This window comes from Scleropages formosus, chromosome 4 (genome assembly GCF_900964775.1).
Source record: "Scleropages formosus chromosome 4, fSclFor1.1, whole genome shotgun sequence".
In the NCBI taxonomy this organism is placed as follows: Eukaryota; Metazoa; Chordata; class Actinopteri; order Osteoglossiformes; family Osteoglossidae; genus Scleropages; species Scleropages formosus.
In genome coordinates, this window is record NC_041809.1 from 17,777,820 (window position 1) to 17,791,831 (window position 14,012).

General features: G+C 51.6%; 1 protein-coding gene across 4 annotated transcripts in view; it reads left to right on the top strand.

Moving 5' to 3' along the window:
* dlg2 (discs, large homolog 2 (Drosophila)) overlaps positions 1–14,012 on the top strand; it is a 238,858-nt gene that overhangs the window by 32,103 nt on the left and 192,743 nt on the right. For 2 of the 4 annotated variants that reach the window (XM_018755316.2, XM_018755317.2), the window contains exon 4: positions 482–544. In XM_018755316.2, coding sequence (XP_018610832.1) covers positions 482–544 — 63 coding nt within the window. Of the gene's footprint in view, positions 1–481; positions 545–7,486; positions 8,289–12,215; positions 12,256–14,012 lie in introns of those variants that run through there. The other 2 variants (XM_018755319.2, XM_018755323.1) reach the window with 2 other exon arrangements.

Consider the following 14,012-nt stretch of genomic DNA (forward strand, 5'->3'; position numbering starts at 1 on the left):
TTCTGAAAGTGTGTGTGTGTGTGTACTTCTCAAAAAAAATTTCATCACCTGGCGATGCAATAAATAAATAAAAATACGTTTTAGAAAAAATGTAGTAATTGATTTTTAATGCACATTGTGCTTAAAATGGAACACTTCAAAGGTACAAATCTTGGCAATGTTACTGTGAACCAAACATTTACAAAAACTGTCAGATTTCTACAGCGACCACAGAAGGATTTATGAGCAGTAGTAGTAAAGTGTACCACACTGTAAAATATTTAATTGGTCCGATCTAAAGAAAAAAAAACGTAAAAGCAAAACGTTAATTACTTGGAAGTTCATAAGCAGGGCTCTCACTATGTACAAGGATCCAGCTCAAGATCTTGTTTGACATCCGTGTACAGAGGGAAATCCTGGAACAATGTGTTAAGGAAAAGGAGCTTAAAAAGGATGCTTTTAGGTTCACTCCTGCGTCTCTGATTTTTGGCTTCCTTTGCAGCCAGGAGACGCGAGCGGCGGCCAGCAGGATGGACAGCGGCCAGCAGAGGGCGGCGTCACTGAGGTGCGTTTCCCCCTCTTCTCTGTGCTGTGGGCGACAGGGGACATGAGGGTAGTCCCGGAGCGTGGGTGCCCGCCCCCCAGGGTGCCCCTCGCAGCACCGAGCACTCCGTGCGGCCTGCACTTACGCTCCGGTTCGCCCTGCTTGACATGCGGAGCCTCCGCCGACAGCGTTTCCGATCCAGAGATCGGAGGCGACGAGTCCTTCGTCGGTCAGAAGGAATACGGCGTCGTCTGTTATATTCATTGTTTTATCGGTGTGGCGCTTGTTCTTCGTTTTATCGGACGCAAGGGGTGCAGCCTTCATCGGTGGGGAATGCTTTTGGCGGCGCGAACCCTGCCTGGGGTGCTTCGAGCCGGAGACCGGAACGGGTCCCCGGGTGTTCGACGCCGTAGTTGCGACGCCTGTTCCCCGGAGGCCCCTCGCAACCAGAGAGCGTACCACGGCGTAACGTCTGATGCCTTCGACGCGGTCGCGCGATTGTTCGGCGTGAATCGGCGAAGTGTGGCTGGCGACTATAAATGAGCAGCTCCTTAGTGCCCCTTTGAATTGTCGGTCTTTGCACGGGCAGTTCGTATTCGGGGATCGAAAAGGAATATAAATGTATTACTCACCGTGTACAGGGTGGTGCGTTTCATGTGCGGATTACTCACACTCTAACTAAAAGTATCTACAAGTACTGGGATGGGGGGAGTGATGAAGCATCTCTAAACTATACTATGAAGTCATAGCCCTGCCAGCAGAGATGTGTGCAGCCTGAGGCTTCAGTCCAGCTGTTGGCTTTTTTGGAGGGCAACACGCTGCACTTTCTATTACAGTGGGAACTGTTGCATTGCTTTGTTCGTTTCATAAGTGTTCGCACAGCTGCGTGCCCTTCGAATCGCTTCTGCAGCCCTTTGTTGGTGGCTGAGGAATGGACGTCCGCTTTGTTCTTAATTGTCGGCCGCGAGCGGGTTTCCGGCAGCTTGCGATGCCGTCCTACGAAATGTCACCCGTGGAGTTCGGCTTCCGTCTTGCCCTGCCTCTAGAGGGTGCCACACGCTAAGAAAGAGCGCCCTGGGTTGTGCAGCGCACCGGTATTTTTAGCCTGTCAAATGCAGTTTATTTCAGTTGATTAAATTGAGGACAGCCGGCGGTGCGCTCGGCCTTCCTCGAGATTATAACTTGTATGAAGGCTTTTGTTGTCGATGAAGGTCCCGGCCCACGGGCAATAACCCAGCTTTAACGGCATTAGCCGCTCCAGGATTGGCCGGGCAAACACGAAAGATCAAATGCTGCGCCTGGCGAGAAGGGTCCCGGGTACGAGCGCGGTCCAGTGACGCGCGGCAAGCGAGCGGGGGGGGTTTTAATGCGGTCGCGAGGGACGGGGCCGATGCCGCGACGACGCTCGTCCACGAGGAAGCGGGCCGGTCTCCAGCGATACGGCAGTCAGCGAGACGAATGGAAAGGAAGCAGCGAGCAAAAATAATTACAGGAAATGAGACCAAAATAAGAACTCGAGCAGGAAACAACAGAGGGTGAAATTACAAGCAGTAGGAGGAGGGTTTGCTGAAGGGACCGGAAGGGGCATTAATGACATGCCGCGGGTTCGAGGCGGCGTGCGGACCGCGCGTGGTCGCGCTCCCGATGCAATCCGAGGACGCGCGGGGAGCTGTATGAGCTTATCGCTGCCCGGCGGCCCAACACCCGCCGTCTGCCTTTATATAACTTTGGGTCTTCCGCACTGCACCCCCCACCCCGCTCCTCCATGTCCTCCTGACTGCGAGGCAGTGGCACCAGCAGTAATTGTCACATCTCGCCCACACAGCCCGGCTCCCTTGCCAAACAGCTTCTCTCTCAACAGGCTGCAGCACTGCTAGTTATAGGGCACCGTCCGCGAACGCGGAGCACCCGGCCTCCGCTCCGCCCCCGAGTCAGGGAAATGGGTCGTAAATACACGCGTGCATTTGACTGGCGCGAACGTCCCTCTTAAGACGTTTCCCCCTCGTGACCGCGTGTCGTTTGCGCGGCCCCACGAGGCCCGGGGAAGGGATTCGTGGTAGACGAGACACAACTGGCAGGAGCGCGGGACGTCACCGCCGGTGCGGGGCGCGGTGACAGCGCGGCGGTGCTTCGACGGAGGAGGGGGCGAGGCGGTTGCTCTGTTTCGAGGCGGGCCGCTTTCTGTTGTGCTTTTCCGCGACGGTTGATGTCGAAGGAAGAGCTTAGCGTGGTCCTCGGCCAATGAGGAGCTCAGCAGAGAAAATAAGATTAGAGCTCCCAGAGGAGAGAGTGCGGCGACATCCGAGGGCTCGCAGGCAGAATGAGATTAATACGTCGCCCATCATATGGCGGTCCTTCTGGGCTATGATGATGCTCGATAGCTTGATTACAGAAATAATTTCTCGAATGGAACGAACCAGATGAACCCTATTAATATCCTCAGCTTATTATTCCCCATCACCTTTCTGTATAACCCATATGTTTTTATAGTAAATGAACCCTGTTGATATCGCAGCTGCACAGAAGACAGAGCCGCGGATGTAAATCGTTTATTTTAAATGAGGCCTGCTGGTATCATGAATGTGCAGAAGATGGAATTGTGAATATCAATGAGTTTAGGTCCAGGTCTCAACGGAGTTTCTGCCCGGGGGGTAATTTTGGCTCAGAAAATATGTTGGAACCCAAGTTTTTATTTCTGACCAAATTTCCCACTTATTTATGGCTGTGTGGCGAAATGGTCTTCCCACCACACCATTCCTAGGGTTAGGAAATGGTGAACCCCGAATGTTTTAAAAAACAGTTTCCTCTGTGTGTGTGTGTGTGTGTGTATACACATACGCATGTGCAATGAGGTCTATTCGGATGGAGCCCCCTCGGAACCAAAGGTCATCCGAAAGGCATAGAACGGGTCAGCCGCCGGAGAGGGTCGAACCCGGCCCCTCAGTCCCTGCGCTCCATACCCATTCCGCCGGAATCCTTAATTGCTCCCATGACGAGCAAAGGACGTTAAAGCGCTCTCGGCCCTGAGATGCAATCCGAGAATGCCTCTGGAGGCCATCTGCTGAGAAGATTACACACTTGCCAGGTCTCGGTAGAGCAGCGTGCTCGCGCCGCCGATGACTCGTCCCCCTCTCATGAAGTCGGTCGTAAGAGTGCTGTTCTGTGAGGAGCTCCAGCCGCAGGACGCGCCGTTCCTCGGGCTGCAGGTAAACAGGTGCCGCACAGGCTGCTGGCCTCGCGCTCGCCAGCGGAGGTGTGCGCTGCTCCCCCCGACTCCTGTACGCTCAGCGTCTCGCTCAGAGCGGATGGTGGCGCGCACACACCTTCTCCGCTCCGTTTTTCATTTTTTTTTTAAATTAATCCAACACTGTGTTCCTCGGTCCTCAACCAGGTATTAGATGTGACTACGGTACTTTTCCGCCGTGTGAATAATCTAGTCGTGTCTTTCCAAAGTTATATAATTAAGCTGATTGTTCTCTCGTACGTTTTCTTATTTCTTTTGTCATACTAAAACAGAATATGCTGTGGGAATATATAAAATACAGTAAAAAAGACAGATGGAGATGAATGTGTGTCAGTGAGTGAGGACTGCTGTATAAATATTTGACATTTGGATTTAATGAACTGACAACATGTGCATGTAATGTGATGTGAGCAGTTTCTGTCCTGATTATCTTGATTCGTTGGTCTGTCGCTTACATATTTCAGGGTGGGTTGGGGGGGGGGGCACCGCCTGCCGTGTAAATGGCTGCTCACCTGCCACCCCTCTGGATCCTCTCCCGTGGCCTGCTGCTCCTCGATGACAGCTCCTCTAGATGGGTCTCAGGTCGAGACGTCAGAGTTTAGGAGGAAAGGGCTGGTTATGTGTGAGTGTGTGAGGGGGTCGGATGGTTTGCCCATAAATGATTGGTAATGAGAAGAGGATAAACATGATTTGTTCCCCCCCCACATCCTCTCCTTTCCTGCTGTACGTTTTGTTGCCGGGAAAAGACCTCCTGCTTGAGGGAGCGCGAAGCAGGGGCTCTTTCTGTGGCCGCTGTCCACACGTGGTGCTGCCGGGCGTGTTGAAAAGGTGAAGTGTAATGTGTGTGTTTGACAGCGATTCCCCGCTCGGTGCCATCAGAGCTCCAGCTGGCTGACTGAGGTGCCACAGTGAATGGGCTGCATTGATTTCTGCAACACCCCTACCCCCCCGCCCCCGGAAAAAAGCTGCATTCTCTGTGGGTTTCATTTAATACGTTCTACTCTGTGTGTGTATGTGTGCAGATTTTCTTTCCTTACACTTACAGGGAAACCCCCCCCCAAGTACACACACAGACACACACACACACACACACACACCTGGACATCACATATACAAGTACATTCACACCCAGTCACACACACAATTGCACCCCCCCCAGCTTTTTCACTTCCCCTGTTCTGCTAGTAAATGGCGTTGCTGTGTGTGGGAGCAGAGTGCTCATTCTCACCTCGGACCTGTTCCCCCGTACCTGTCTCCCAGGGAACGCGCTGCCGTGCTCTGTGTTCCGGCGTTTTCTCGCGCCACACACTCGAGTGCAGCGAGCTGCTGCCCCTCGGCACGTAGAATGTGAACATACTCATAAGACACTCAAAAACACTCTAGGCGAGACCAGAAGATGCTGCATTTTAAATGTCATCTTTGGCAAAGGTTTTTTTTTTTTTTTTTTTTTCCCCTCCCCCCCGGTCTGAGACAAGAATATGAATTTCTATGAGTTTGTGCCTTTTCCTTAATTTTGAAGTCTCTTTGGTTTTTCTTGGAATGGAATTATAGCCTCTTATAGAAAGAGTAATTTTTGGAACTTGATGTATAAAAATGTATGCTGAAAGAAAATAGTGATTGTAAGGGAAAATACATTTCACTCAGCTCAGAGAAAAATAACATAGAACAATGTTATAATGTATTGTAATAGTGCAACTTGGTGACTCAGTCGGCAGCACTTGGTTCCTCAGGACTCGAGGGCTGTGGGTTCAGTCTGGGGGGGTCAGATTCCACTCATTCTGTGTCTACTTCTTATGTTCTCCCATGTTAGCATGGGTTTCCTTCCAAAGTCATGTTTTTGGGTGGACAAAATAATAGAAACTATTTAAATAAATATATTAAAGACCTAGTAAGGAGTTAGGCCACCCTTTACCTTCAGAACTGCTTTAATGCTTCTCAGAAGGCCGTCATACAAATCCTGAACTGTGTGCGGTGGGATATCGCAAACTTGTTCAAGAATAAAAGCTTTCAGTTCTTTGAGGGATGAAAGAGGTGGAAATATACCTTGCACTCTGCACTCCAGAAATTCCCATAAAGGTTCAATGATCTTTGCATATAGTGGCTAGGGAGGTATCTGACTTCATTCTAGTCTTCTTGAAACCACTCTTGAATTTGCTTAGCAGTGCATGAGGGACATTTTCATTCTGGAATATGGGAACACCATGAGGCAACAGTTTTTGCACCATTGGGTGCACCTGGTCCTTCAAAATGGTCTCATGTTCCTTGTCCATTATACAACCCACACACACACACACACACACACACACACACACACACTGTCTGAACTGCTTGTCCCATACGGGGTTGCGGGGAACCGGAGCCTAACTCAGCAACACAGGGTGTAAGGCTGGAGGGGGAGGGGACACACCCAGGACGGGATGCCAGTCCGTTGCAAGGCACCCCAAGCGGGACTCGAACCCCACCGGAGAGCAAAACATGGTTCAACTCACCGCGCCTCCCATTATACAACCAGGCAGAGCAATTGTTAGCCTAATGACTGCTATGAGGTGGCTGCTCATACCATTGCAGACCCCCACCATCTTGGTAACAGACAATATGGGTTGAAGGTAGCCTTTGGGTTCCTCCAAATGTAAACCCCTCCAGATATAGGAACTAGGATGAAATATGACTCATGAATCCAGATTTCTACTTTCCATTTCTGAGGGGTTTGGGTTTTGTGCTCCTTGCACCATGTTATGCATCTTTGTGCATTTGCTTTGGATACAAGAGGTTTCCGAATGACAGCCCTGCCATAGATTCCAGCTTTATGAAGCTCATGAATTAAATTTTTTGCTGAGACTGGCTCACGGTGGCGCTGATTCAATTCTGTGGTAATTTTTACGGCAGTGCTTCTTTGGAATTTAGCAACTATCCTGTGAAATGTCTGCCTATCCCTCTCGATGATCTTCAACTTGTGACCACTGCTCCTCTCGGTCAATGCAGTTTGTCCATGTCTTATTTTGAAACTATTCCTCTTGACATATGAAATAATCTGTGCGGTTTTTGTGAATGATTCAGGGAGACTTTTTGGGCCTCTGTTATTTGCTTCAGGTTGCTTTGCAGACTCGTATTTCTAGACCAGGGTGAATTGTCAGACCTCTTTTCTAACTGACACACACCGTGTTCAATGGCTATCGAACCAGCGTGAGTCACCGTTGCAGTTGCATTTATAATTGCGATTTAGTTCCTTCAAAGCTAAAGTCCTTTTTACTGTGGTGTTTGTGCTACTTGCTCCGCAATGACTGGTACCCACTCGAGTGGACCCTGTCTCACACGCGCTCCTGAGGCGCTGCACCTCCGACTCCGTGACCCACAGTGAGGTACCGATATCGATAATTTTTCACTCATGTAATATTATTATCTCAGGTGCACCATATAGAGTGTTGCAGTGTGCCATTTTTTTTTTTTTGAGAGCTGCAACTGGTTTCTCCTCAGTGTGGGAATCTGGGCAGCTGAGACATGTTTGCCGGGTGAACGGGGGGAGATGTACACTTGAAAGCGGCGGGATGCGTTGAAGAAGGCAGTCATGTTTTACCGCGCGCGCGCGGCTTTTTCTTTAAAACAAAAAAAAAAAAAAAAAAAAAACCCACTCTGACGTTCTTTGCGTGGATGTGCGCTGATTTTTAATGCCGCCCCTCGTCTCCCCTCCATTCACCATGCTGCGCGGCTCCCGCCTCTTGTTCTGGCCGGGTGCAGTGGGGCAGCGCTCTGGCGCGTGACACGCGCACCCACGGCGGCGACTCGTGCGTGGCGCACGCGCCACTTTAACGGACGCCTCGTCGCCGGCTCCAACCAGTGGACGGACGGACGGGCGCGGACGTACGCGTACGCGCTTGCGCTCGTTCGATCGCTCGCGCGCCAGAAGGAGGAGGAGGTGGCAGGAGAAGAAAGTTGGCTGGAACGGGGGAAGCGCGGATATCATTTTTTTTTCTTCCCCCCCCTCTGTTTGGCTCTTCCTTCTCCGGCACCGCGAGGCGGGCTGTTCGAGGCTGTGGCCGGGAGCGCGGAGCCGCCGCCGCCGCAGCCGCCGTTCACGCGCGCACACCCCCAGGGACGCCGCCCCGCTCGCAGCCCCCTGCGCGTCCCCTCCTCTTCTAGCGCCGATCGCCGTCAGCCTGAAGCGGGGAGACATGCCTGCGGGACGAGGGCAGCGGGAAACGTGCAAGTCGGCGGCTCCCAGGCCGGACGAGGCAGCGCAAGTTTGAGGCCGGCCGAGGAAGAGGGGAAGAGGGGGAGGGGCAGGAGGGCATGTCGGCTGCGCTGTAGGATCGCGCTGCCCGTTCTCGGCAGGGGCCCGTTCGCAGCAGCGCTCTCGCGCGCCTCGTGCTTCGGTAGCCGCTCAACGTCCCCACCAACCCCCACCGCCCCCCACCAACCAAACCACCCACTCGCTGTCATCGCGCTGCGTCCGCGGGGATGAATCCGGCCAGAGGTTGAGCGCTTCTCCCCAGGATGGACTGCCTGTGTATTGTCACAACCAAGGTAAGAACCCCGGGGGGCCGAGTGTGTGTGTGTGTGTGTGTGTGTGTGTGTGTGTGTGTGTGTGTGTGTGTGCGTGAGTGAGAGAGAGAGAGAGAGGCTGACACTGACAGTGCTCTCCCTGCGTACATCGCCGGTCGATCCGCGGTCATTTTCCGCCGTTATTCAGCATCCTCTCCCTCCAGAAAGTGGCCGATGGATGCTGTCTTTTTCGTTGCTCCTTAATACCACCCCTGTGCTCCGCGAGGTCCGCGCCTCCTTGCCATCAGTATTCTCACGGTGAAGCTCTCCAGCAGTGGAGAAGAAGGACCCCACAGCGAGCGCCTCCTCCTGCTCCATCAACTTGTCCCAAAAGTTGGTCCAGCTGCTGCTCTGGGGCCCGACGCTCCGTCCCCTTAACAGTGTTAAACCGTGAACTACTAGCCATCTTTAGTGTGCTGCTGGACCGCAGCAGGTGCTTCCAAGCTCACCTATTCCGTACATCCAGCACCAGTTATTGTTATAATAATAATTATATTGCAGGTACAGTAGTCATTCACAATGGGTGTGATGCTCTGCCAGTGTAGTAACAACTTGTCAGATGTTGTTGGAGCAAAAAAGCAGAGTTATACACACATGCTGTGGGGGGGGATTGTGGTTGCTGAAACATTAAAGGGACACGCCCCCCCCCCCCCCACCCTCTCTTCTCACACTGAGCCTCTGTGGAGCAGCGTGTCTTGCCAGGATGCGTGATGTAGGTGTGTTACCTTTTCACAGCGACACGGCACACGCTTAGCCTTCCCGTGGGAAGCTTTTTATCACATGGGGCGGGAAGCGAGACAAGCTGCCCCTCTTTTTATTTTTTTTAATAAGTGTATTACAGTGATTAAATAAAAAAAGGGGGGCAGATTGTCTTGAACAGCGAAGCAGGTAGAAGCAAGAGCAGCAATTCCACCACCACCAGTGCTTTTATTAATGCCGAAATATTAATACCGTGACCGGTATAAATAAAAGGACTGATGGTGGTGGAATTGCTGCTTTTGCTTCTACCTTCTTTGCTCTCGCTGTAACCCCTTGCGAGGCAGCCGTTATTTTTTATTTGTTATTGTTTGCCCATTTCATTCCCTCCCCATGTCTCCTGTTGGATGGATGTTTTTTTTGTAAAGCTTGTTGAAAAATTAATGTGTACAGTATCTGCGATGCAATATTACATTGAAGATGATGGGGCGGGCTGGCTGAGAGGCACTTTGTGCGGCTGCTAAATGTGGTAGAGTCACCAGGCCTTGTTTTGGAAGGAGATGTGGTGAAGCACTCCGCCGCCGCTGTTGTGGAATGTTTACTTGCGGCGTTCCGCTTAACCTCCACTGGATACCTGTCACTTAACTTCGGTCTTGCCGTGATGGTCCCAGTGGGTGTTGGTTCAGCGTGGTTAAAGTCCAAAATGAGAGGATACCATCCGCTCCCTGGAGCAACTCCTACTTGGAGTTCAGGACCCTTCTCTCGAGAAGAAAGGTCCAGGTCAGCATGATGCCCCCTTGAGAATCTCAAAGGTGACATCCAGCATTTCCCTGTGAACACTTAGGTACTGTCCCATGCTCTCGGTGGGACAGGGCTCCAGGAATGTAGTGTTCACACATCCTGCATCCTTGTCGTGCCTCCCCTCCGGTCACTTGCACTATGCTACTTGTTGGTCTTGGGTTCGGGAACTTCTGATCTGGCAGATGGTGTCAATCTCAGCACGTCTGATGTGCTGCAGCCCACACCGTGTGTGTGTGTGTGTGTGTGTGTGTGTGCGTGCGTGCGTGCGTGGTTCTGGGGGCCTGGCTGTCCTGAGGTCTGCGGGACTTCAGCTCCTGCCGCCCGGCACCCAGGACCACATGCTGCGAACGGTAATTGGCCAGAATGAATCACTTACTTCACCACAGGAGGAAGAGCTATGACTCAAGTTGTACCTGCTAACGGCACGTTCAGTGGGACTTCCTTTAGTTCCGGAATGCAGAGTTCGTCCCTGCGGAGGCAGAGTTTGCAGGCGAGGGCTGCCGATGCAGCAGTTCTGCCTGATCCTCAGAAATGTCTGTAATTGTAGTGGTGTAAAAATGGAGTACAGTCTAGCTTGCCAGCGTCCTCTTCACCATGAGACCAGTTTCTCCTTTCTGCAGGTTTTGGAACTCAGTGTTAAGTTGGCCAGTGAAGAATTTCTACTAGGCAGGGAGGGAAACCACATACACATGTTATTACGGCAAAGAAAATGCTCCGGAAACAATTGCCCACGGCTGGAATTGTGGATGGAAAGTTGCTCCAAGTTGTAAGAGCCCTGAACTCTGCCGGATTATCTGAGTATCTGTGCCGCCAATTAGTCCGACTCTCCGTGTGTCTCCAGGGCACATCCAAAACCACCGTGTTTCCATGGCTCTCACTTGACAGCGTGATGGGAAAATTCCAGAAGCTGACTCGGATCGCTTTCGAGAGCTGTGCGCTCGCCCCACCGGACAGCTTCCCCCAACCCCAGCGCGCCCCCTTCCATCCACACCGCCCGCTTTGCCATTTCATTGTTTTCGCGCTGCCTTGTTTTCCAGCCGCTTTTAAAGCAAATGCTTCTCCATTATCTTCTGAAGTGTTGCAGGTTGACAGTGCGCTTCTATTTTTGGATTCCGTAATGGAAAAATCATCTTGCGGCACCCGGAGAAACTTTTGAAAGGTTATGGATGAGACATCGGTTGTTCTGTTCGCTCTTGTGCCTTTGCTGGAATGGAGACCCGCTGTCATCGGCAACCGCCGCACGAGTTAATTTCCCAATAATTGACAGCACTGGAATAAAATTAGAGACTCGCGAGACTTGTTTGTGGACCATCTTTGCCTTCAATGTGTCTCGTGTTGTGTGAAAATTTGGGAATAAATATGTTGCCTTTTGAAGACTTGTGGTGCAGTAGGTAACGTGGTGGGTAGAACCGCAGACTGAACAAGGTACTTGTACGATGAAGTGAGTAAAAATTGCTCAGCTGCGTAAATGGACAAATCATTGTAAGTAGCGTAAAGTACTCTGCCAAACGTAAGTCACCTTGAACAGTGGTGTTGGATAAATGAATGTGTGGACAAAAGCCGCGCTAAAGGTTCAGCCCCATGGACTGACAGCTGCGTTCAGGTGCGGCGCTTCACTTTATTTCGATCAAAGTTTCTGCTAAGTTACCTGCTTAAGAAACTTTCCCTGGAAAAGATTGTCATCCTTCAATGTTTGTTCTTTTTTTTTTTTTTTTTTTTTTTTTTGTTTCCATACCCCACGCCACATTCGATCGCGTGATGGATGGACAGGCACGGCGTCCTATGCCTGCGGTCTATGGTCGCTTAAACCGAAGTGGAGAAAAGGGTGTTATGGTCCAGCTGCGATGCTGAGCGCAGAACGGGAATCCCGTTTCCAAGGCGTCGGCCCCAAGAGAGCCACCTTTTGGCCCGTGGGCCTTGATCTGTGCGCCGTACCCCACCTGACCCTGAGACCACAACCCGTGGGTGTGGAGACCGTTTCTGCAGTCCCAGGCCTGCTGTTCTGGCCTCTTCTGTGAGCTCTGTCGTGTGTAGACCGCCGAGGACTGGCGTTTGAGAGTTCAGCGCTTTTCCCCCAAAGAAGCATTGTTCCCTTAATGAAGCTAATATGATAAAAGGCTCATGGTGTTCTTCATGCCGTCACCGCAGAGTTTACTGATTCGTTTGTCGCGGAGTCCTTCGTGGGCAAAGTAAGAGGAAAAATATGTGGAAATGTGGAACTGGCTTTTGGGGCTGCGCTCCAGAGACTGAAAACTAGTCAAACCGGAGTGGAAGATTTTTCCTTCTTCGGTTTTAACCGCTCGCTCTTGATCGCTCTTTAAGCCCCGCTAAGACTTTGGCTGGATGGCACGGACGATGCGCACGGCAAACATAGAACAGCACATTTTTCTTCCATGAGATTGTGTTTCCAGGCACTCTGGTCCAGGGGATTACGCAATACGAACCGGAGAAGGTTTGTAGCCCTCACTTCTGCGCAGAAAGCAGTCTTGTGGTGGTCCAGATCCATCATCTGCACCAGGCAGGGCCATCACTTTCCTTTCAGATGTGTTTTCGGGGGGGGGGGGGGGGCAGTCTATTTATAGGCCAGTAAAACCCCAGTGATTTGTTTTATAGTGTGGAGTGCAAAATATGCGCTTTAGAAAAACAAAAAATGTCCAAGGTATTTATTTTGTGCCGTGGGAGCTCAACACTGATATGGCAGCAGCAGTAGCAATTTACCTAAAGCTCCCACCGGCAACAGTGAACAGCTAATATATAAGGGTACGGTTAAAGCACCCAGAGACTCATCCACCCCTCCCTCTGTCATCAGTAACCGCTTTTACATCGCACGGCCGCAGATGTGCCGATCCTATCCTGGAAACACAGGATGCTAGATGGAGTGGATGGGATGCGAGTCCATCACAGGGTGCGAGTCCATCACAGGGTGTACACACGCACACGCACGCAAGCTCTCTCAATTTATAGTCACCAATTCATGCTCAACGTGCGTTCACGTTCTGGGAGGAAAGGTATGAAAACGAGAGCCTAAGTCACGTGGACCGGGCTGGATTCGAACCTACATCCACCTGAAATGTGCGAGGCACCAGCGCTAGCTGCAACCCCCCCCCCCCACCACCGATCCAGAGATTGTAATGATGAATAAAAAAGCAAATGCAAAAAACATCTATGTAAAAGTGAGTATATTTAAGAAACTGTTGTCATTAGCGTATTACGTAACGTTCTGTGAGGTCCACGGTGTTGTGAGACCTCCCACACGGGGACTGAATTCACCACGCATTCCATTACGCCGCGCGCTGTTTTTAGATGGACTTTCCCTCCTCTCGGCAGTGACGCAGTGCAGAAAACACTTCTGTGCTCTGAGGTCACCGGCGCCATCGGGTGGGAGTCGCGTGGCGTGGGCGCCCCGCTCCGCGAGGTCCGAGGGGAAAGGCCCTCGTCGTCCTGGCTGTGGGTGGCGTGCGGGTCTCGATCCCCCGACAGACTCGGACGTTCCCCCACCCTCCACCCACGAGGACCAAGGTTTTAGAGAAAAGCTGAAAGAACGAGTGGGTTGTTTTCCGTTTTTTTTTCTTTTTTTTTCTTTCTTCCCTTCACATCTTCCACTGCTGTCCACATTGCGGTCCGACTCGCTGCCTTTGAAAATGTGCACGTATCAATATTGCATGATGCTTTTTTCCTGCATATTCTCCAGCATCCTGTTACCGTCGCCATTGTACCCAGACAGCTGCTTGTATAATGATGACAGCCTTCAGGGCTCCGTCTCCGTTTCCCCGGAAGCACTTGTGGCGAAAGGGTGCGGAGGAGGGGGAAAAATGGGGCTAATGGGGCTGCTGCTCCGAAGAAGCTGTTAGAAATGCGAGGGAAGATGCGCTGCGTGGCGGTAGTCTCCTGGCAGAAGTGCTGCTCCCCTAACTGCATCCCAACTAGGAGCATCTTCATCACTGTGCGCTTTGTCTCCGACCGTCATTTATAACGACGGGATTCAAGGTCACGCTTCAGACGGCGCGACGGGTTGTCCCTGTAATCAGTGTGATCGTACACTAGTTTTTGGTGAAATAATACGATCGGAACATGCTTAACCTCAGGCTTCTTGCGCAGAAGCGGACCTCCATACGTGTGTAAATGATGTGGCGCGTCAACGACCCCTCTGCTGCCGGGTGCTGCAGCGGTTCGAGTTACCACAGGCAACCGCGGTACGACAAGGGAAAC